At 34.6% G+C, this 24263-nt stretch overlaps 1 protein-coding gene across 3 annotated transcripts in view; it reads left to right on the top strand.

The window, feature by feature from the left end:
• Positions 1-6622: 6622 nt before the first annotated feature.
• LOC106068774 (AP-3 complex subunit delta-1-like) overlaps positions 6623-24263 on the top strand; it is a 36278-nt gene continuing 18637 nt past the window's right edge. For 2 of the 3 annotated variants that reach the window (XR_008777828.1, XM_013228243.2), the window contains exons 1-10: positions 6623-6845; positions 9538-9633; positions 10097-10177; positions 10603-10683; positions 12681-12788; positions 13069-13198; positions 13460-13599; positions 13748-13821; positions 19379-19428; positions 22304-22353. Coding sequence is in view for 2 of the 3 variants with exons in the window: in XM_013228243.2 (XP_013083697.2) it covers positions 6750-6845; positions 9538-9633; positions 10097-10177; positions 10603-10683; positions 12681-12788; positions 13069-13198; positions 13460-13599; positions 13748-13821; positions 19379-19428; positions 22304-22353 (906 nt within the window). In the remaining variant the exon portion in view is untranslated. The remainder of the gene's footprint in view (positions 6846-9537; positions 9634-10096; positions 10178-10602; positions 10684-12680; positions 12789-13068; positions 13199-13459; positions 13600-13747; positions 13822-19378; positions 19429-22303; positions 22354-24263) is intronic. The other variant, XM_056028510.1, reaches the window with a different exon arrangement.

Consider the following 24263-nt stretch of genomic DNA (forward strand, 5'->3'; position numbering starts at 1 on the left):
CCCTAGACTAAAGTACAACAGTAATGTAACTAAATCGCTTCTGCAAATGTCCTAAAGTACAACAGAAATGTAACTAATTCACTTCTACAAATACCCTAGACTAAAGTACAACAGAAATGTAACTAATTCACTTCTACAAATGCCCTAGACTAAAGTACAACAGAAATGTAACTAATTCACTTCTACAAATGCCCTAGACTAAAGTACAACAGAAATGTAACTAATTCACTTCTACAAATGCCCTAGACTAAAGTACAACAGAAATGTAACTAATTCACTTCTACAAATGCCCTAGACTAAAGTACAACAGAAATGTAACTAATTCACTTCTACAAATGCCCTAGACTAAAGTAAAACAGAAATGTAACTAATTCACTTCTACAAATGCCCTAGACTAAAGTACAACAGAAATGTAACTAATTCACTTCTGCAAATGCCCTAGACTAAAGTACAACAGAAATGTAACTAATTCACTTCTACAAATACCCTAGACTAAAGTACAACAGAAATGTAACTAATTCACTTCTACAACTGCCCTAGACTAAATTACAACAGAAATTTAACTAATTCACTTCCACAAATGCCCTAGACTAAAGTACAACAAAAATTTAACTTATTAGCTTCTACAAATGCCCTAGACTAAAGTAAAACAGAAATGTAACTAATTCACTTCTACAACTGCCCTAGACTAAAGTACAACAAAAATTTAACTTATTAGCTTCTACAAATGCCCTAGACTAAAGTACAACAGAAATGTAACTAATTCACTTCTACAAATGCCCTAGACTAAAGTAAAACAGAAATGTAACTAATTCACTTCTACAAATGCCCTAGACTAAAGTAAAACAGAAATGTAACTAATTCACTTCTACAAATGCCCTAGACTAAAGTACAACAGAAATGTAACTAATTCACTTCTACAAATGCCCTAGACTAAAGTAAAACAGAAATGTAACTAATTCACTTCTACAAATGCCCTAGACTAAAGTACAACAGAAATGTAACTAATTCACTTCTACAACTGCCTCTTCAAGCAAAGAAAAAAAAAACATAGTTTTATGTTATTGTAAAGAACATGAACAAAAGAAACAAAAAAAACTGATAGCAAGCGTTAGTTGAATGAGCTGTGGGGAAATGCATTCTTTTTCATTGCAGAACCAAAAAACAAGGTTACAAAAGACAGTTTGTGTGGAAACACAAACTCAAAATCGGCCCCCGAAGTAAAATGTTTTACATAATTCGGATAATCCATCAGAGTTGAAGATAGTTTACTTCCTAGTCCAAACCTCCCGCAGGACGACAGGGGATGGGAGCAGGCAGGGTTCGAACCTTCGACCGTCGATAAATCCAAACGACAGTCCAGCGCGCAAACCGCACGACCAGTGGTCCACCCAGGTAGGCTTCAATATTTTCAGAAAGAACATCCGAATGAAATTATATCAAAGACAAATGAGAGATAAGAATGGAGAAAGAGGGTTAACAGATCTTGTGTAGTGCCCCAACGGTCCCGCAGATCAAAGGATAGGTGAAAGTGAATGTAAAGTTAGATGTGAACCTGGCCTAACTAGTTTATCTTTCAGACCTTGTGGTCTATAGGGCAGATGATGTAAAGTTCATCTGTTTTTGTGGCCTACGGTTAACGGGGGTGTTATGTAGCCAGCACAACGACCAACCGCCTTTACTTTTCCCCAACTAATGTCAGGTACCCATTAGAGCTGGGTAGACTCAGAAGTTGAAAATACCAGGATTCGAACCCGGGACCCTCGGTTCGGAATAAATAATGTAATTGTTTTGAAAAGGCTCAATCTCATATTCGAATCCTCAAAAAAAAATAATAATGATTTCCGCTATTTAAAAAAAAATTTTTCACAAATATGAAGTTTATAAGATTACTATTCGTCTTAAATTAGGTTTAACTTATAATGCATACTAATTAGCTTTTTCTCTTTAAAAAACTGCTTGCATAACTGATTTTAAAAATTAGAATTTTCGCTTTCAGGAAAAAAAAAGTTGCCGTTGCATCAGAACTTTGAATGGTCTAAAATATTGTGAAGTCGGATTTTCAATATCTTTTCTAGTTTACGAGATCTAAGCGGGACAGACGGACAGACATTTCACACAAAACTAATAGCGTCTTTTCCCCTTTCGGGGGCCGCTAAAAATGAGACGAAATCTCTTTGTTAAGAGAAGTTGTGAAAGTGTTGCAATACTTCAAGCTACAAAACTGTCTTCGACTTGGATCAAGAGCACAAGTCTTTCTCTGGCGGGGACGAAAGTGTTAAACCATGACTCCAACTATTTACAAAATGTGTTGTTGGACAAGTTCACTAGCATCATAACAAATGATGGGAGTGCCTACCATGATGTAGCGGAGAGAGGGTATGACAATGCGAGCTATGAGTATTTGAAATGATCTCAGTACAGAAAGAAAAACTAGTCAAACGGAAAAAAAAGAGTGGCTCCTCCAGAACCCAAGCAGACGTTGTGATATAGGCGGCACTGTTTCTCCAGAAGAATTGCTGGATGCTCTCTGTCGTCCTACAACTGAAGATCACAAATAAGATCTACGGGTCCTACGTGTTGACAGCACGTGAACTACTAGTGTAGCATTAAGTCAGCCTACTTCAACACTGTGTCATTAATAAGCCTCTAGATCTGATGACAATTCATACTCAATTTAAAATAAATTTGTTATACCAACTTTTTTTTTTAAACACAGCGCAACGTAAATATCAACTAGAATGTTTAATAATTAGGTTCCCTTTCTATCTTCTATTAAAAGTTTACATTTTCTTTTGACAGCCACCCTAAGTATTGGTATACAATTGACTCTTGATAATCCGACGGTTACGGGACCGGGAAGTGTCGGGTTACGGCTATTATCGGATGACCAAAGGTTGGATGAGCTTCAAAGAAATGAACCCTTAACAGACCTGTGAAACCATTTATGTCATTCTTATTATGATGTAATAAGATCTTCTCTTAAACTAGAGAAAGGGTTTTTCTGTTGTCGCTGTCTTCTTGCTTCTCTCCCTATAGTTTTCCTTAAACGGTAGGTCACACGATGTCAGAAATGGAAGAAATAGCAGAACGAGTTTCATGACGGTCATACCCCTAAATAATTTCCCGTTTTTTTTTCAGGAACCTATAATATTTAAAGCACAGACCTATATTTTTATGCTCACGTCTGCCAACTTAGTTCGCCATCATACAGGACGTAACAAAACTCCAGCACTAAAAATAATACCGCATGTAAGGGTGGTATGCATATTGCGTGTGTTTCTATGGTGACGGTGGTAAGAAATTATAGCGATTGGTTGTAAATGATGCAACAACCACGAGGCATTGTCGTCGTTTGGTCCTAGCGCTTGGTAAGTCAAGGCCGTCTAATCTCACGAAAGTTGTGATGAAAGTATTGGCAGTAGCCTTGGTCAAGAGGGCACCATGCATGCACAATACCCTCACGTAATCTTACCATTCAAGCGTGAAATTTGCTTGTACGGTCTGCAGCGTAACCTCCTTGACTTCATTATGTGGGTGTTGGACGGAACGAGGTCGACTAATACCTATCTGGGTCGACTCATTGGGATCACGGAAGTAGAAAATGTTTTATATGTTTCGGATGTTCCTTCAGAGTTGAAGATAGTTTACTTCCTAGTCCAAACCTCCCTCAGGAGGACGACGGGGAATGGGAGCGGGCTGGGTTTGAACCCGAGACCATCGATAAATCCAAACGGCAGTCCAGCGCGCAAACCGCACGACCAGGCAGTATATCCACCAGCATTACATAAGGGTGTTTTGCTTTTTTTTTTTTTTTTTTTTTTTTTTTTTTTTTTTTTTTTTTTCTACAACTTTCTCCGATATTTTTGTAGCAAGCTTATATCAAGTCACCCAGTCTGGTACAACTCGTACAAGTCTCGATTAATCGGTACTTATACTCACTCATGTAGTAATACATGTTATTAGTATAGCCTCCTTCAGTCGCGAGTCGACTAGGCCTATATAGATCATCTCATGGAAATGAAATGAATGTCTGGTCATTAGCTATGGTCGGAACGATGTCGCCCACACAACAGTTCATCTTTTCACGCTGCTGATGTTTCATCCCTTCTCGCAATACATTGTTACATCCTGTTTGCTAAACCTCAACCAGGGTAGTAGGCTATGAGATGACAGCGTCACTCAACTTGGTCTCTTTTTATCCTAACATCAAGGTCGACTGAACATGTTTCTAGAAGTACAACGGACGAGAAGGAGGAGAGACTCCTCAAGCTAGCCTAATTACGTCATCACTATAGATCTGTTTCTTCCTCGAGTCTCTTAGCTGTGATATAATTATTTCTTGTTCTATGTATTGGATGTGCCAGAAAGCAGGCACAACGAGTATATAGATACGCGTAGATGTAGTAAACATTACTACTCTTTAGGAGGTCCTTAATATTCAACCTTTTATCGATGACGGCTGTGCGCCCATGGTTCAAACCAAGGTGCAGTCGACAGTAAAATATTGAAGTTTGTTTCATTTAGTTATACTATATATTGACCTAGATCACCGCGTGTTTAAATTTAGATTAACAAGGAGGATGTAATTCACTGGCGGATCCAGGGGGGGGGGCGGTAGGGGCGATCGCCCCCCCCCCACTCGGCCGACCCCCCCCCCCCGGAGGGGGGGGCGGACGTATTTTAGTATAGAAGTCACACAATTTGTATACGAATTTATTACTTATGTTAATAATATATACTAATTATTTATATTTCAAACTATTTTTAGATTATATCGCCCCCCCCTCTAGTATGTTGGCCGATTAGGTGGGGTCTGGAGGGGGCGATAGCATCAATCCGCCCCCCCCCCCAACCATAAACGTTTGAGTGGGGGGGGGGCGGTCCAATTTATTTGTAGAAATCACAGCCTGCCAAAAGAATCAATTTAATATCTATATGATTAAAACTTGTTATTGATATTTTAACCGATCTTTATATTATGTCGTTCCCCTGTTGTCCGATTGGTGTGTGTGTGTGTGGGGGGCGAAACCTCTACTGCCCTTCCCACCTAAACCCTTTGAGTGGGGTGGGGGCGGTCCTACTTTTATGGAGAAATCATAGTTTGTGAGCAAGATTAGTTGCATTGATATATAAATTTGATATTATGTCGATCTCCTTCAGGTATCTTGGCAGATTCGGTGGGGTAAGGGGGGGGGGCGATTGCATGTACTGCCCTCCCCGCTCTAGCCCTCTGAGTGTGGGGGGGCGGTCATATTTTTATGGAGGAATCATAGTTTGTGAACAAAAATAATTGAATTTCTATATAATTGATATGTGAAATCATTTGTATATTATGTCGCACCACACTCTAATCTCAAATTTTATGATTAGTAAATATAAAAAGAAAAAGGTGGGAGGGGCGATACATGCCATCTCCTTTCCCTCATCGGACGAAGCAATAATTTTTCTTTTTGTATTATAGTTAAGAAATTACAAAATGTAAAAAAAAAATCAGCCACTAATATAATTTATATATGCTATAAATTAAATTCTCGTATCGAGTGGCCCCACCCTTATTCTTTAATGCCAAATGCAATCATTAGCAGAAATTATAAAATGCAGCGAGGATAAATCGTTTTCATTCTACCGCCCCTCCCATTTCCAGACAGAGTTTATGTAATTTTACATGAATTTATCATAATTATTTTAAGAAAGACTTTGTTTGGAAAAGTTAAAATTCAAACAAAAATTTTCAGTATAAGAGTCACGATTGAGATGAGTAGCCTTTTTTCCAACCTCTACTCAATCTAATATTTTTCTAGTTAAATTTGGGACTATAACTCACAATTTATGCTTGAATTTTATTGAATATTATTTATCGAATTTTTTTTCGGCGGTGATCCTCTAAGCCTTAATCTAAATATGTGGGGTATCTGATCTTTTCAAGGAACAAATCGTTTTTATTTGCAATGTATTAAGGGCGTATACATTCAAATTAGAATATTTTTCAAGTACAATATTATTCAAAAGGTCCTTTTTTAATAGGATGAATAATGAGCTTTAGGTAAGGAGAATGTGTTTCTTCAGCGAAGAATGCAAGAAAACGCTTTTAGCGTCGGGGCTTCGCCCCGAAAATCACTGATGAATAGTGAGCTATTCTGCAGTGAAAAATGCAAGAAAACGCTTTTTGGCGTCGGGGCTTCGCCCCAAACTCCACTGATTAATAATGAGCTGTAGATGTCAGGAGAATGCGTTTCTGCAGTGAAGAATGCATGAAAATACTGAGAAATAGGGGCCTACTGCTTATTTATTCTTATATATACATACATACATATATATATATATATATATATATATATATATATATATATATATATATATATATATATATCTGTGTGCTGTACGCACGTTTATGTATAGGGTTAGGGTTTACTGGGCGTTAGGGTTAGGGTTTGGAAAAAAATCGCCCCCCCCCCACTCCAAAGTTCTGGATCCGCTTGTGGGATGTATCATGCTAAAACTACAATGTGATACGTTTTTACTTCTTGTAAAAAGAAAAAAAAAAGGGAGAATAGAATTAATAAGCATAAATTAATAGGCCTTTGCTAGTGTTAGCACCCTTTTCAATGTCTACGCGTCAGATCACATGACCAAAGAGAGCGGAAGACATTTTGTCGGCTTGGTAAAACAGGCCGTATAAAAATATTCCATTCAAATTTGGAATTTATTATAGCATTTTGTGATGTCTTCTGTTTAGTCCTTCTAAAATGGCGCTTAAGAAAGTGAAAGGGACTCTTGAGCGGGTTCTTGATAAGAATTTACAAGATCTTGTTAGAGGGATTAGGAATCATAAGGAAAATGAGGTTAATATCGTCAAATTCTATTTTAATTTACCTGTTATCGATAATAGGCTAAAAGGAAGGCTTTTAAATTATCAGTTTTGACGACTTAGATCTCAATGCACTTTTTCACTCTTAAATAAATAAATTAGATTAACACCTGGTCTAAATTAAGTTCTTTTTAAACTTTAATAATTCAGACCCAGAACATAGGAAACGGATATATTTAGGATATAATTATAGAATAGAAATGTAGATCCTGAAATTGAGTGATGTGTGAATTATTAGTGAAAAGAGGGCGTGATAACAAACAATGAACAATTAGATCGAGGTCTAGAATATAGATCTGGATCTAGACTAGAGTCTAGATCTACTAGACTAAACTACTAGTCTAGATCTAAAGTCTATAGATCTACATGTTAATACTGAAAAAGCCAGTGTTGAAGAGACATTGATTTTATTAAATCAATAAACTATAGTAACTATCTATAGTTATAGTATAGATAGTATAGACAGTCTATACCTATACTATAGTCTAGGTCTAAATGATCATACTAAATGCAAACATATAAATATAATAAAATAAATATAAATAAATAAATGAAAAACTGTCATGGAATGCCCACATTGATGGAACTATTTAATAACTATTAAAAAATGAAGCAAAGCATTAGTGTTTATAGTAATTATACTAATTATAGTTAGTTTATTAAAAGAAATTGCTATAAATAAAAAAAAGAACATAAAACTGAAATGTTAATTAACCCTTGTTAGGCCAATAATAATAGAATATATATGCATCCTCTGTTTGGGACCCCCTCCAGTTGCCTCAACCCAAGAAAACATGGAGAAACTGGAACAGACACAAAATAAAGCAGTGAGATTCATAACAAACAAATATTCACATTTGACCAGAATAACACCTTTAGAAAAATAACTAAAATTAGAAAGCCTAAGAAGATTTAAAAGTAAAGTAGCAATTATACATAAAACACTGAGCCTTAATCTTCAAATACAAAAACAAAACCTAATAAAATGCTCAGAGAGACACAAAGATAAAGGCACATTCCTCGTTCCATATATGCTAAAAAGGATGTAATCATCTTCGTTTTTGAAGTTACGTCTGTATCTTATAACATTTATATAACAGTATATAGGTGTATAAACATAAAAACTAAAACAGCCAGTATAGAAGATAAACTGAAAAAAGAAAATCCTAAAATTTATATTTATAATTATAATGTAATAATACTATAAAAACAGTTTAGTATTATAGAACTAGATTGCTAGTAGATATTCTAAATTACTAAATGCATCAAGGGTTCTAGACTTGGTCTAGATTGTATTTTATTCCAATTAGAACTAGGTTAGTTGTAAGTAAAAAGTAAGTTATAGTTATAAAATATAATCTAGATCTAGTAATTCAAGATATGAATATTAGTTGCATGTGGACACTAGACAGTATAGATCTAACTTTTAAGATTAGACATGTCCATGATAAGCCATCATAATGCTTTGACTTATAGACTTACAATACTTTCTTTGGATTTTGGACTAGAATATAATCACTATAGTATAGATTACATTTCAGCCTATTTATGATACTGAATACTGCTAATCTACCATTAACTGTGAAAAAACTAGTGTCAGATTGAAGCCCTTGTCATCCTTGTTTCAATAAGATTTCTTTTAAGCTTTTTTTTTACATAAAAAAATTGTACAACAAATACATTTATTTTCTAGTAACTTTAGTTGCTTTTCTGTAAAAGAAGAGTCCTAATAGTGGTTAATATAAATTTTTGGAAAGTTAATATAATTAGTTACTGTTTTTTTTTCTTATTTTAAAAGAATCTATTGATTGCCTATAGATTTGGGCACTGTTTAGACCAGTGTTGATGTTGTTGTTTTTTTAACTTTTACAAGTGCCCCCTCTCCAAATTAAAAAAAAATCATTTTCACACCCCACCCCATTAAGCACCAACCCAAAGTGTTTTTCTGTTTTCTCCCACCATGTAAATTTGCACTTTTTCTCATAGTAAAATAAGGGCATGTCCCAAAATGGTTGAATTAAAATGATAAATATATATGCATGTTAAATTAAATCTGATACAAAGAAGGAAGCAGCACTGTCCAAAACTAGTATGTGAGGGAAATTCAATAGTTGTGATCATCTTAGTGTTAACTATGACATCTCGTCACAGACCATCATTTTTGTTACACAAAATTTGTCAACTTAACTAAGTACATCAATGTGGTGAAATTCTGTTCTGACATAAGAAAGTTGAGAAGTATCTGTGATGTCATTTAGAGGGAAATAAAAAAAAGTCTACACTCTTAGTAATAAAGTTTTCTTAGTGAAAAGTTCTGTTGAACAAATTGTATGGTTATGTTTTAGTATTATTTAGGACTAGAGCTATTCAAAATATACTTTATCAATATTTTTTGCTTTAACTGACAACAGTTTATAGTATAAAAACTAATAGACCAGGTTCTATTTCCATATATTTTTTAATATATTCATCATATACCCCGGTATGATGCGTAAAAAGTAGTTATTATATTTTATTGCTATAGACAGACACATTTTATATTTGTTAGAAAATTTAAAAACCATAATCTAAAATGTTCCCATGAACATTGTGATCATTTTGCAATACTTGTATTATATATTATATTTATTTTATGAGTAATAAAGTTTTATTTATTATATTTCCAGAGCAAATACATAGCAGAATGTATAGATGAAATCAAACAAGAACTCAAGCAAGAGAATCTGGCCATCAAAGCCAATGCAGTGAACAAACTGACATATGTAAGGCTATTACAGATTAAAGTTGTTGTTTTGTTTTTGTATCTAAACCACCCCATTCTTTAATACAGTTGTGGAATTGGATATCAATGTAAGACATCTTGTTTATAATATCTCCATACCTTTTGTATTTGAATTAGAGGATTAGGAATATCCTAGATAGTAAGTGGGTATGCAGACCTAATGGGAATGACTATTAAATTAAAAAAAAAAAATCTTTGTTAATTAATCATATTTATGCATTTCACAACTCCATCACCAGTACTTTTTGTTATGCCTTGTTCAATTATTTTGAGAGTTCTTTTCCTTGTAAGAAATCTTAGTTTGCATATTTACTGGACTGTATAGAGCTAGCAATCTTTGTATCAATGCATGTCTGACTGATTGGAAGAATCTAAGTGTTAGTCTTTAGTTTGTTGAGGCTACTAAAAGTATTCTACTGTATTTTTCTGTATGTGTGTTTCAGCTTCAAATGTTGGGCTATGACATCAGTTGGGCTGCTTTCAATATAATTGAAGTTATGAGTTCCACCAAGTTTACATTCAAGGTATTTAGAAATATATTCTCTCTTGTTATAAATATCACACAGGCTTGAACACAGTCATTTTGTATCATCATATTTAATTTTCTGGGATTCATCTCTATCTATAGATGTTTCTTATGGCATAGACTTGACTAAGTGCTTAGGTGCATGACTGACAAACAGAAAGTCTTGAAACAAAACTGAGCATTTTTTTTCTTGAGGGTTTAGGAGAAGGTGGGAACCTTTAAGATCTCTTAATGTTTTTTTTTTTTATTTTTTTTTTTAGGGCATCTTAATTCCACCCATTTGTAATAAACATCTAAAACTTAGATAGGCAGAGATAAAGCAGTTGGTTTTGCTGGTCATGTGACCTATTAGTTTGTGAAAGGAACATTACAATATGTGATGAGATAATACTCTTAACTTAGTATATTCCCTTCTCTTTTTAGAGAATAGGCTATTTGGCAGCAGCACAGTCATTCCATGAAGGCACAGATGTACTCATGTTAACTACAAATATGATAAGAAAGGTGAGTTGTTGTTTTTTTGTAGCAAATGAACCAGAAGAAAGATAACATAATTACATGCAAATAGTAATGTTTCACAATTTTTATTTCAAAACATAAATATTTTTTCAATGAGTTTTCCAGAAATATATTTTGTGAGTTAATACTTTCTTTACAATGGTGAGATTCATAAATGCTTCTGTTGTGGTTCTTTCTTTTTTCTGACTTTGCCTACTGTCTCTGAATGGAACACTAAGTAGAGAGATTATATTTACTAGCCACAATGGCCATGAGATCATAGCAATGAGATGTTAGATAGTTCATTTCAATTTAGTAATTCACGCAAGTCAATTGAATCTCACCAATAATTTGAAATGCTTGATGTTTCAAGAAACCTAATTGGATACAATATGATACTACTGGCTACCATTGTTACTTATATTTCAATACATAAACACACAAAAATGATTGTGAAATATATATAATGTAAATCAGGAAAAACTGACTGGTTTATTTCATTAGTTTTTTTTATCTTACACACTTTTGTTTTGGTACTTAAGGAATTGGTAAGTTGATAAAACACACTTTTTTTTTTCAAAAGATTTTTTTTGTTGGTTAGCATCTCTAACAATCAGGTTTCTTGGAAGTAGTGTGAACATAGCTTCTACTAATTGCCCTGCATGACTTAAAAGAAAGCATGAAAAGCCAAACTATTAACAGTACTATTTAAAAAGAAAGAAAAATAAAACAGATTCTCTTTAAATGAAAAATTGTTCTATTGTTTTGGACTAGCACTGTAATGATTTATTATGCTGTTATTATTTGAAGTCTTGTGACCATTAAACCCTTTTTTTTTTCTGGTATGTCTCCAAGCACACTATTCAAAATGTTTGGCAAAAGCAAATCTTGTTTGAAAGTGTGTGTGCTCAGCTTGTAGATGTATTCTGCTGGTATGTGGTACAGTCAGTGTTAGGTTCTGACCTTCATGTCTTACAGAGCATCACACCTGTTGTTGACATAGCTCATTAATAACACTTACAATGACTGAAATCATTCTATTTTGTTTGTAAATGTGGAGAGTCTTCCCTGATGGGACAACTTTACATGATATTTTATTTTAAGTGATAAGGGTTGGACAACACTACATAATTGGTTTGTACTTTGGAAGTGATCTCTGCACTTGTTATTTTTCACAGACACATTTCATTTTGCTTGTAAAATACTAACCCATAATTTCCCTTTTATTTCTCATTTTGTAGTTGTTGTTGTTTTTTTTTCTGATTTATGGAAAGTCATTAAATCTAAAGTTGATTTATCAGGGATTCAGTGGACAAACTGTTGCATTGTATGAAATGAGAGACACAACTGCATGACTTGAATAGGTAGACAAAACAAATTGTAGGGCATTTGCATGACCTGGGGGACATAAGTGGATTTCATTAAATGCTACTGTGCATTAGTAACTCATGCATCCAGCCTAAATGTGATGTGCACAGATCCAGTGTTTGTTAATGATGCCCCAGCACTTGATAAGCTGACCTACTTTTGCCTGACTTGTTTACCAATAGGATCTTGTATCATTCACTAGCTTTGAGTTGTGATGCAGCAGCATGGCCTGCATGTGTGTATGTGTGTATAACCTTGTCACTGGGACAGGTTTTCATCACAGATAGGAGAAAGTAGTCAAGATAAAAACAGTAGTTAGAAATTAGGGGAACACAATGCGTGTTCATTTATTACAACAGCACAAAAATATTTTACTATCATCTCATTTCTATAGACATTTATATTTGTTCATCCCTTTTTTTTTTCACATTTTTATTTTTAAAAAAGTATTAAAAAAAAAAAAAGCAATTATTGGTAAAAATCTCTATTTATAGAGACAAAATGCAAAATATAAAAGCCTCTTTTTTATATTAGAAGCTCACAAACATTGGGGGGAGGGTGTTTATCTTATGGTTATAAGAATCTGAAAATTGATAAAAAATTTATCATTAACTGGTCTTATTTTATTGTGCTAGGATATGAGCAGTCAAAACATGTATGACTCTGGTGTTGCACTGAATGGTCTATCATGTTTCATCACTCCAGACTTGGCCAGAGATTTGGCTAATGACATCATGACTCTGGTAAGATATAGCGCCAACATTTCTAAATGACTTGAAATGAAAATTGTCAAGTATTTGTTATAAGAAATTTCATGGGGATTTAAAGAGAAGAAATTTGTTTCATTTTGTTCAAAATCATATATGAAGAGAAATGGAGGGGATGTTAAGTGTATCTAGGTATTGGTTGTAATGTTCTAGATTTTGTTTTATTCATTGTTACCTTTGTATTTTTTACATCATAAGATTCTTGTACTTTCTCTAAAAGGTCAATGATATTCAGTCGTTTTTATTATTATTACAGATGACCTCCTCCAGACCATATTTGAGGAAAAAGGCTGTGCTTATTATGTACAAAGTATTTCTAAAATTCCCAGAAGCTTTGCGGCCAGCATTCCCAAGGTTGAAGGAAAAGTTAGAGGACCCTGATCCTGGTATTGTATGGGTTTTATTTTTATTTGAAGATATTTAAATTGTCATTAAAAATAAATATGGGCAGTGATCATCAGTGGTTCCTGAATCTAACTAATCACTGAAAGTAATGGAAGAATGGTTTAAATCAGAGACTTCTAGCTTCATTTTGTAGAATAAAATTTGGAGGAACTTTGTATTAAAACTATTTTCTCTGAAAATAGCTAACAAGTACAAGAAGCTCTAAGAAGTGATTGCAAAAATCTCTTCACTTTTATCCTTAGGTGTGCAATCTGCAGCTGTCAATGTCATCTGTGAACTAGCCAGGAAAAACCCACAAAATTATTTGTCTCTGGCACCACTCTTCTTCAAGTTAATGACTACATCAACTAACAATTGGGTTCTTATAAAGATTATAAAGTTGGTATGCAATCATTGTCTTTGAAAACTTTCTTCTTTGTAAAGTTTAAAAACCTTTTTATTTTCTTAACATGTTTATTTTTAATATGACAAAATAATTTAAATAATTAAAATTTGTTTTTTAATATGACTAAAAATTTTACAAATTGCAGTTCAGTGCTCTGACTCCTTTAGAGCCCAGGCTGGGAAAAAAATTGATTGAACCGTTGACTAATTTGATTCACAGGTAAAAAGTTAGAGATGACTTAGATTCTGTTTTTTGATGTCTGTAGAGTGTAATAAGAAATAAAGGAACACTGAAGAGTAACCTAAAACAAGGCTTTATTAAACTAGAACGACACATGAACTGACGAAAGAGACTTGGACTGTAGCACACTAAATCAATGTTGTGAACACATTCTCACGACGTTACACAAACATAAACAAATAGTAACTATTTCACCACATTCACCCCGCCTAGAATTAAAATAGCAAGTATAATAATATAGTAGGCCAATAGCATAAATGAAAAGAGAATGCTAGTGCCTGTAATACAATAGATTATCAATAGATCAATAAATAGTGTCGAAATATTAATTTCTCTAGTAAACAATAGTGAATGGTGATACAAAGAAACCTAAAAACCAGTATCTGTTGTATGACTTATAAACAATTAATAGTTTCTGTTTTAAGTATTAACAAATAGTGTAGTAAGTAAACATGTACGTAAGTAAGTGAAAAGTAAACTCTAGTATCAGTAGCAAGAGATAAACAATGCCAGTTTATGTAGAACATAAGTAGTGCAATAGAGGAACAACTCTAGACTCTATAGTTCGGTCTGGTTCTTCTCTCTCTTAAGTTGTAACGGGGTTGACTATCCTGTTCTGCAGTTTGGAAGTCACTAGCGAGTTCCTGAGCGTCAATTGGGGTATTTTCAAGAGGAAGCGCTCGGAGGTCCTCAGAGCCTACCAGGGGTTCTTTCCTTTCTTGTATCACCGTAGGGGTGTTTACTGGTACTTCCTTGTTTTGAGTTTCTGGAGGATATTCATTATCCTCACCCTGAGGGAAGAACGAAGGTTCACTTGTTGTTGTGGATGGGGAGGGGGTGGGAGCCAAGCGTCTTAGAGAGACCGTCTCCTCTTTACCGCTGGGCAACCGTACGACGGCTTATTGGGGGTTACACATCAGCAGGTCGACTTCATCCGTGAGAGGATCATACTTTGAAGATCGGTTCTCTCTTCTCAGCAACACTCGACCTGGGCTAGATAGCCAAGTGGGGATAGATATCCCGAAGGAGGATTTCCGGTTGAACCGGAAAACTCTCTCGTGTGGAGTTTCGTTTGTTGCCGTAGATAGTAATGATCTAATCGAGTATAGGGCCTGGTTCAAGACAAGCTCCCATCTCGAGTTCGGGAGATCGAGGTCTTTCAGTGCTAAAGTAACAGCGTTCCATAGAGTTTTGTTTAGTCGTTCAATTTGTCCGTTGCATGAAGGATTAAAAGCGGTTGTTCTACTTGTAGCTATTCCCCTCTCGTGCAGAAAGGATTGCACCTCCCTCGACATAAAGGCCGTACCTCTGTCAGAATGGACGTACTCTGGCATCCCAACTAAGGAAAACAGCTGATTTAAACACTTTATGACAGTAGATGAGGACATATCGGGACATGGGTAGGCAAATGGGAAGCGTGAGTACTCATCCACCATTGTTAATAAGTATTTGTTGTGAGTAGCAGATGGGAGTGGCCCCTTAAAATCGATGCTTACTCTCTGAAATGGTTGGGTAGCCTTGATGAGGGTGCCTGAAAACTGTTTGAAGAATCTAGGCTTCAGTTCAGCGCAAGTTTTACATTGGTTTACCACTTTGCGGACGTCCTCGCAGGAAAAAGGTAAGTTCTTAGTCCGAACGAAATGGAGGAGTCTCGTGACCCCTGGGTGACAGAGGTTGTTGTGTAACAGTTTGAGGTCTTCTCCAGTCATTGCTGACGCAAAGTGGTTTCTTGAAAAGGTATCCGCCGCAGCGTTTTGTTTCCCGGGTCGATATACGACGTCATATTGGAAACAACTAAGCTCCAGTCGCCATCTTTGTATCTTTTCGTTTTTGATCTTGCCCTTGTTCTGCTGGTCAAACATAAAAGACACTGAGCGTTGATCTGTAACCAATGTGAAGGGTCTACTGATAAGGTAATGTTGCCATTTTCTCAGGGCTTCTACGATAGCGTATGCTTCCTTTTCTACTGCTGAGTGTCTGCGTTCACTATTCGTGAGTGTTCTTGAAAAGAAGGCGACAGGACGGCCTTCTTGATTAAGAGTGGCGGCAATCGCGATGTCAGAGGCATCTGTTTCGACTGTTAGAGGTCGATTGTAATCTATAGTCGACACAGCAGCGTTTTCAAGCTCATGTTTTAGCTGTTTAAAAGCTTCTTGAACTTGTTCAGGGGGAGGAAAGGCTTTGTTGTTTACCAATAAATGGATCTTGTTGGAGAAATTTGGGATCCATTGAGAATAATAGGACAGTAGTCCAATCACCCGCTTTTGTGATTTCATGTCTTGTGGTGGAGGTAGGTTTCTCAATGCTTGAAATCTTTCGGGGTCTGGTCTTAATTGCCCTTGTGAGATTTCGTAGCCTAGGAGGCATACTTTATTAGTCGCAATAGCACTTTTATCATTGTTGAAGGTGATACCGTACTTTTTAGCGGCATTGAGAAATCTCTGTAGATTCTGGTCGTGGCTACTGGGGTCAAGTCCGCAGATGGTAACGTTATCCACGTAAGCGAACGTGTCCTGTAGCCCTGCCTCCTCAATTATTGTGTTGATCGTCCTTTGAAATGCAGCGACTCCGTTTGTCACTCCAAAAGGAATGCGGCAAAACTGATAAAGCTTTCCGCCGGCCTTGAACGCCGTGTACTGCTTTTCATCATCCCTGATAGGTATCTGGTGGTAAGCGCTTTTGAGGTCAAATGTACTGTACATTGAGTATTTAGATATTTCCTGCACCAGTTCATCAACTTTTGGCACGGGGTACGCGTCGAGGTAAGTGAATCGATTGATGGTTTGGCTATAGTCGATAACCATTCTCTTTTTGTGCCTTTCATTAGTTGTTACAATTATCTGGGCTCGCCACGGGGACGTGGAAGGCTCAATAATTTTGTCAGATAGGAGTCTCTTGATTTCATTTTGAATGAATTTGGAGTCAGGCATAGAATATTTTCTAGATTTAGTGGCTATGGGGTGGCAGTTAGGAGCAAGATTAGCGAAGAGGCGAGGGGCTTCAACTCGTGCAGCTTTCAGCGTACAGACCTGGAGAGTGCTCCGTTTTCCCTCAAATGGGATCATCAGTTTTTCATGCTGGCTGATGAAATCTAGCCCTAAGATTACATCAGATACTAGTCCATCTAGTAGTGAGAGCTTAACACTTTCGTATTGTTCATCTTTGTACTTTATTTTTGCGAAAATATGGCCGTGAGTAGTGCGAGAAAGATGTGTAGAGGCCATGTAGATTCTGTTTCTGGACGTTTCTAATTTCCATCTGTACCTTTTAGCAATTGAAGAAGATATATAGCTTTCACTGCTCCCCGTATCTACGAGAGCCTTCAATGGTACTCCATTGACGAGTATTGAAATAGTAGATTTGGTAAGACCGGACGCTGGTGTCGATGCCCAGGAAGATCCAACGGTTGTAGTCCGAGACGTCTCATCATCTGCTTTCACTATGGCTGAGGTTAAAGATTTGAGTGTCTGTCTGGTCGATCTACAGACTTTCTGGAAATGGCCCCTCTTACCGCACAAGTTGCATGTAGCGTCGCGGGCCGGACATCTAAAGCGTTGATGTGGGCTGTTTCCACAAAAGAAACATCTTTTACTAGTCGCCGCACTCACCTCGTGTTCTACTTTTGTCGTTGGAGAAAGGCTCTCCTCGTCGGCGCTAGCTCCACAGGGAGTTTCAGAGCAGATGTTATACGCCATGGCATGGTTATGGGCATATTCAAGTTGTCTTGCCTCTTCATAGGCGCACTGTAGAGTTAAAGTAGATTTCTCTAAGAGTCGCAGCCTTATGCTGTTTGAAGCCAGTCCAGTAATGAAGGCGTCTCTTACGAAGATATCTCTGTGTTCTTCAGCGGTGACAGCTTTGAAGTCACAGTCTTTGGCCATACTTTTAAGCTTAAGTAGGAAGGAGTCAACGGTTTGTCCGTTCTCTTGTCGACAAAGAGTTATCATGTGCCGTGCAAAAATTTCGCTTTTAGGCTTCACGTAGACATTTTGTAGAACTTTGATTGATTCTTCGAACGTGGTACACTCACTTATGTACTGAAATACGCTCGAAGAAACGTAGTTTTCCAGTAATTTCTTTTTGTCAATCTCACAGTGAGAGACTGAGGAGATGAAATTCTCAAATGTTCTGAGCCAGTGCAGCCACTTCTCGGCAGCCGATGGCGAGCTAGGCTCTATGTCTAGCTCTTTTGGCCTAAATAGCCGTTCCATTTGTATAATTACTTTTACTTACAGACTGAGAATAGTGTTGAACGAAAATCCAAAAAAGATACGTGAGGCACATAGATCCATAGAATTGAAAATTTCTAGTTTAATAAATTGTAATAAGAAATAAAGGAACACTGAAGAGTAACCTAAAACAAGGCTTTATTAAACTAGAACGACACATGAACTGACGAAAGAGACTTGGACTGTAGCACACTAAATCAATGTTGTGAACACATTCTCACGACGTTACACAAACATAAACAAATAGTAACTATTTCACCACATAGAGTTTTAAGACAGTAGCATGAAGTTCCCTTCCCCTGTAGGTGTCCAGTCTCATAAAAGTGAAGTTCACACATTGATGCTTCTTGTATTGGCACCAAAACATAAATCTCTAAAAGTCCAAACTAAGATTGACCTTTGTCCAGTCAATCATCTAGTCAAGTTGTTACTTAACCTTGTGGTGTCTCATACACTGAAGTTAAACACAAGCCTTTAGATATTCTAGAAAGGAAATAGGGGGTAGTTACCCTTCCAAACTGGAAAAAAGGACTACAGATTTTACCTTTTTTGTTCTAACTTAGTAAGAGCTGTTATTTATTTATCATGCTCACCTATTGAAGTTAGCAATCTTTTTGAAGTTGGCATGTGTAAGGCAAACATAATAAGAAAAACTTAAGAAAATATATTGTTGCACTTTGTGTAGGATACACTATCAGAGAATAGAAACAATATTTATATTTCTTTTTGTGTAGGATACTGTGGCAAAATAGTTACTATTTGTTTATGTTTGTGTAACGTTGTGAGAATGTGTTCACAACATTGATTTAGTGTGTTACTGTCCAAGTCTCTTTCGTCAGTTCATGTGTAATTCTAGTTTAATAAAGCCTTGTTTTAGGTTACTCTTCAGTGTTCCTTTATTTCTTCTTACAGATTAACTGTCAGAAAATAGAAACATCATAATGTTTGTTTTGTGTAGTGTACACTGTCAGAGAATGGAAACAATATTTATGTTTGTTTTTGTATAGGGTACACTGTCAGAGAATAGAAACAATATTTATGTTTGTTTTTTGTGTAGTGTATACTGTCAGAGAATAGAAACAATATTTATGTTTGTTTTTTGTGTAGTGTACATTGTCAGAGAATAGAAACAATATTTATGTTTGTTTTTTGTGTAGGGTACACTGTCAAAGAATAGAAACAATATTTATGTTTGTTTTTTGTGTAGTGTACACTGTCAGAGAATAGAAACAATATTTATGTTTGTTTTGTTTTTTTTGCTAGAAATTCTGAACATGAACTAATTTTTTTTAATCCTACCTTCCCAGTACATCAGCAATGTCTCTGCTCTATGAATGTATCAACACAGTAATCGCTGGTAAGTTGTTGTGTACCAGTATGTCAGTACAAAGTATTTGAGGAGGGAATTTGATGTATCTATGTACTAAGAACTCAACATATTTGTTTACATTGGTTAGACATCAGGATACAAGTTTTTAAAATAGATTACTTTTTGTAAAGTCATTGTCATTGCTAGCTATCACAGTTTTTTTTAGTGGCATTCCTCTTTAGACTTTTAAAATATGAAGTCTAAATATAGACATTAAAATGTTTGTTAGAAGCGCTCAGACATGCCTACAGTCCCGCATTATGCGGAACCGTCCCGCAAAAGCATCAAAAAAGCTCACATGTTCCGCCGTTCCGCATTCACGATTTTTTGTTCCGCCAAGTCTGAATTCCGACACAAAAAAAAAAAAAAAAAATCGCTGATTTTTCATTATTTATTAATAATGCGAAATTAAAATACTGAATGCAAAATAAAATATATATAGGTCTGTGTTTATTGTTTACATTTCATCTTCTCCCGGACCCGGTGTGTCCTAAATTTACGAAGATAAGGTTGAGCTAGATCTAGACATAGATCTAGTACTCTAGGTCTAGATACTAGATCTAGATCTATTCTTAGAATCTAGTAAGTGCTAATTATGCTAATAAGCCAAATGTTTCATTCAAATCCCTTTCTTTTCCCGACAATGGCTATACTACTTAGTCTACTTACTAGTACTTACAGTACTTACTACTAGTCTAGACTAGATCTAGACTACTCTATCTCTAGACTATTGGCAATTGGAATTGCATTTGCCGTATTGCCACTATTGGAGTCTATAATTAGTATAATCAGAGTATTGTCACTATTCTAACAGTAACTAACACTAACTCAACTGGTTTCTTAGGTTTCTAAGTCCTAATTAATCTAGAAAAGGATTTTTTTTTAAAAATACGTTATTAAAGATCTAGATCTAGACCTAAATGTAATTAATTTTATTAGACACAGTAAGGCTAAGGCCTAAATAAGGCTACAGTTAGATCTACTATTCTACTTATTAGTATTATTACATCTTATAGTCTAAATTAATTATTAGTTTAGTTTCTAGATCTAAAAGTAAAAGTAGGACTAGCACTTCTGCTAAATCTCTAGAGATCTGTCTAGAAATAGACTTAGAAGGTGATAGATTAGATTCTAGTTTATTATGTAATAAATTTACTATTTATTTAGATCTAGTTCTCAATAAGTTGAATAAGTCTATAGATTAGTATAGATCTAGACTGACTAGACATTAATATTTAGATCTATAATCTATAATATTATTTTTATAATCTGTGTTCTTAGACTTATTAGGACTTATTAGATGTAGGTCTAGACTAGGTAAGTCACTAGTAGACTCTTAAATTATTTTAGTTAGATCTAGAACTAGAGACAACATCTAGGGTTATTAGAGTGATTAGAGTAGAGCCCTAGAAAAGGATAGATAATCAAGTAGATCTAGAATAATCTAGATCTAGTCAGTAGATTTATATCTAGTAGTAACAAATAAAAATAGATATTAGTAACATTTGAGTCTAGGTCATTAGAATACATTTTAGTTAGAATTCATCATTTAGGAGTTAAGAACTATTGATTTCAAACAAAGGACATAATTATGAATTAAAGGTTTTCTTACTTTTAATTATAATATTTACATCTAATTTATAAGAAGCATGCTATTGTTGTTTTTAAAGTAATATAATTGAAGTTTTATTTATATTGCGTACAGTATTGCTAACAAACGCGTTTATGTTCCACATTGGGGCTCAAAATTCCACATTTTCAACCTGAGTGTTCCACATTCTGGGTCTTGGGGGTAGGCATGTCTGAGCGCTCAAAAGAAAGAAGACTGAATATATGTGATACTATTTCATGGAGTGACAACCTTGTTGGATATTTGGCTCTATTATATTTTGTCTGTTAAGTAATTAAAATTAACATAACAGTGGAGTGAACAAATGTTCATTAAAACTATAATTTCTAAAATCTATAATTTCTCATTTAATTTTGTTCATGAGATATTTTATTAAAGTACTAATTTATTTTGCATTCTAATTTTTCAAAACTAATTTCAACTTTTTTTTTTCGCTGAAAAGCAAATCTTATTAGCTGACTTACAGATGTACACAGCAGTCATTATCATGTATAATTTGTTTTTATGTCGACATTTACATTAAACTTTAGGTTATCTATGGTGTTAAATGAAAGTTACATTTTCAACAATCATGCTTTCGTTATAATTTGTATACATAATAATAAAACACTTTTTTTGTTATTACTTGTCTAATTTTCCTTCTACTTCTAGTTTCAATAAGTTTTAAGGTTTCTTGTTTTAAACTATTTCTTAGCATGCTAGTTTTTTTTGTTTTTTTTTTATGTTTGAATCTAAAGATTTTTTAATGAAATGATTTATTTTATTTTCATTACTATGAGCATTTCAGGTGTTTGAATTTTAAAATATATACAACCTTGTTTTTGGAGTTTCCTTATTATTTCAATTCATTTTTATAGTGTTTTTTTTTATGGTGTATAACCTGATGTAGTTGTTTTGGGGCAGTCACTAATGACATCCCAAGTTCAAATCTTAACCTATCAGGTCTGGGACTTTGGTCTGAATGTTCCCTAAACAGACCAACTTCTCTCAAGTTACTCACTGGTCCCAACACTTAAGGACTGTCAATGGAATGGCTGCTAATAACTTGTTTTTGTTTGGATCACACTGTTATTGGCCATGAGCAAAGTGTGGATAGCCAGCACAGGTGAACTTTACTGATGAAATGGGGAAGCTTTGTTGTTGTTGTTGTTTTAAAATAGAAAACTTGTTTTGAAAATCTTCCCCAATAAGTGACATTGATTTGTTTTTTTTTCTTTCCTTTCTCACTTACAGTTCTCGTTTCTATATCTTCAGGCATCCCAAATCATACAGCTTCCATACAGGTATCTCTCTCAAACATTATTACCATGCTCTCATCCTTTTATTTTGGTTTCATTCTAATTTGTTTTGTTACCAATAGGATTTCAGCATACAACAGGCCTATATCCATGCTTTAAATAGACATGTCTTATAAGTTTTACTTATGTGAATGTTGGCAGAGGGTCTTACCTACTGTTAGCCCAGATGTTGCTAGAGTTGTATAGATAATTTAACTGTTTGATGGGGAGCTAGAGGCTTATGTTAAAGTTTGATTTTAACTACATTTCTTTAGAAGAAAAAAAGTTAAATTGATAAATGTGCTTTGAATAATACAAAAGAAAATGTAGTGTGACACAAAATATATATTAGCTGATGGGGGCCATATTGTACATAAACATTATTCATATAAAGAATTGGAAGCTGTAGTTCCTTAAGTGGATTTTAGTTAGCCTCTTGTCTGTAAGCTTTCTATCAACATCTGTGGCATATTGATTGCAAAGAAAGAATTTTTTTTTTTGTTCCCCTCTTTATCTCCTCCATCTGGCCCAGGTCACAGCATGAGTTTATATTGGCGGGTAACTCTGTCTTTGATTCTGACAACACAACAATTGAACTGTTAGGTCATACAATCATTTAATCTGTTCAAAGTATAAATATAATGTGATTAACCTTTAAAAAGAATATTGAAGAGATTAGGTTGTAATGTACTTAATATCAGATTAAAGAATAAATTTACTGATACATTTTAGAAAGAAATGTTTGTTAGAAACACAACAAAGCACTAAGTGCAGGGTTTACAATTCATTATAACATAAACAATTTATCTTTATTTTGTCTTAATCCTTTTTGTATCAGTTTTAAATGTTTTGCAAAATAACTTTCTGCAAAAAAAATCTAACTTATGCAATTTAATTTCTCAACTACTAAGTAGATAAAGTATTGTGTAATTTGTTGCAATGTTTCTCTAACACAACTATGTCTTGTTAAACAAACACAACAGTAACCTGAAACAAGTTGTGTTTTAGTTAGTTCCCTGATTGATCAACCAGCATTCAGTGCATTTTTGATAAGCCAATAAAATCTAACAATCTCATACACAAATACACTATTCTTATGGTTTGAAAATGTGATCCTTGATGCATGAAGCACCTAATACCAAGATAAGTCAATATCTCTGGCTTGTATAGAATGATACTAATTATTAAGTTTGTTTGAGACTTACCCTTTTTTATCAGCTTAAATAGGTATTGTGAAAACTATAAAAAAAAATAAATAAATAAATAATGATAATCTTTATGTAAAATGTTAGTAATAGTTAATGTGCAGATTGTTCCAGCATTGTAGTTAATTGTGATGTAAAATCTGTATTAATTCTTAATTAATTAACTTAGCTTGAAGTTGTATGAATAAGTGATGTCTAATAGCGTTTTCTTTCATATATCATTGATTCAGCTGTGGGGGAGGATACAAACATTCTTGATTTTCTATCCTGAGATTCAATTGTCAGCTTGTGAAAGCAATAGGGGTGGGAGTCAGAATCTAATTACATAAGAAATAAACACTTGATAACAAATATAGGCATTAAGAGAACAGGGCTCACCTGACACCGAATAAACTTGAACAAGTAGAATCCATGGGCTCACTAAAAGCAAAGCTATGACTCTTGCCATTGTGTTGAGAATGCCAAAATGAAGTTGATTAAAAATTTATGAAATTAATTAATAAAAAGACAGCTACACTTTACTTTAATGAATTAAATTAGGTGAAATAGTGTAATGATAGTTAAGTTCAGATGTTTGTTATGAAATGCAGTTGAATTCTTTTTTTTTTCAAGCTTTGAAGTGTATAACCTGTTAAGAGCATTACTTTGATTTCTATTATTAAATATAATTTTAAGATTATATTATGGCATTCCCTGAAGCCAACAAAACTG

The sequence above is a fragment of the Biomphalaria glabrata genome, chromosome 5 (assembly GCF_947242115.1).
Source record: "Biomphalaria glabrata chromosome 5, xgBioGlab47.1, whole genome shotgun sequence".
NCBI classification, from domain to species: domain Eukaryota; kingdom Metazoa; phylum Mollusca; class Gastropoda; family Planorbidae; genus Biomphalaria; species Biomphalaria glabrata.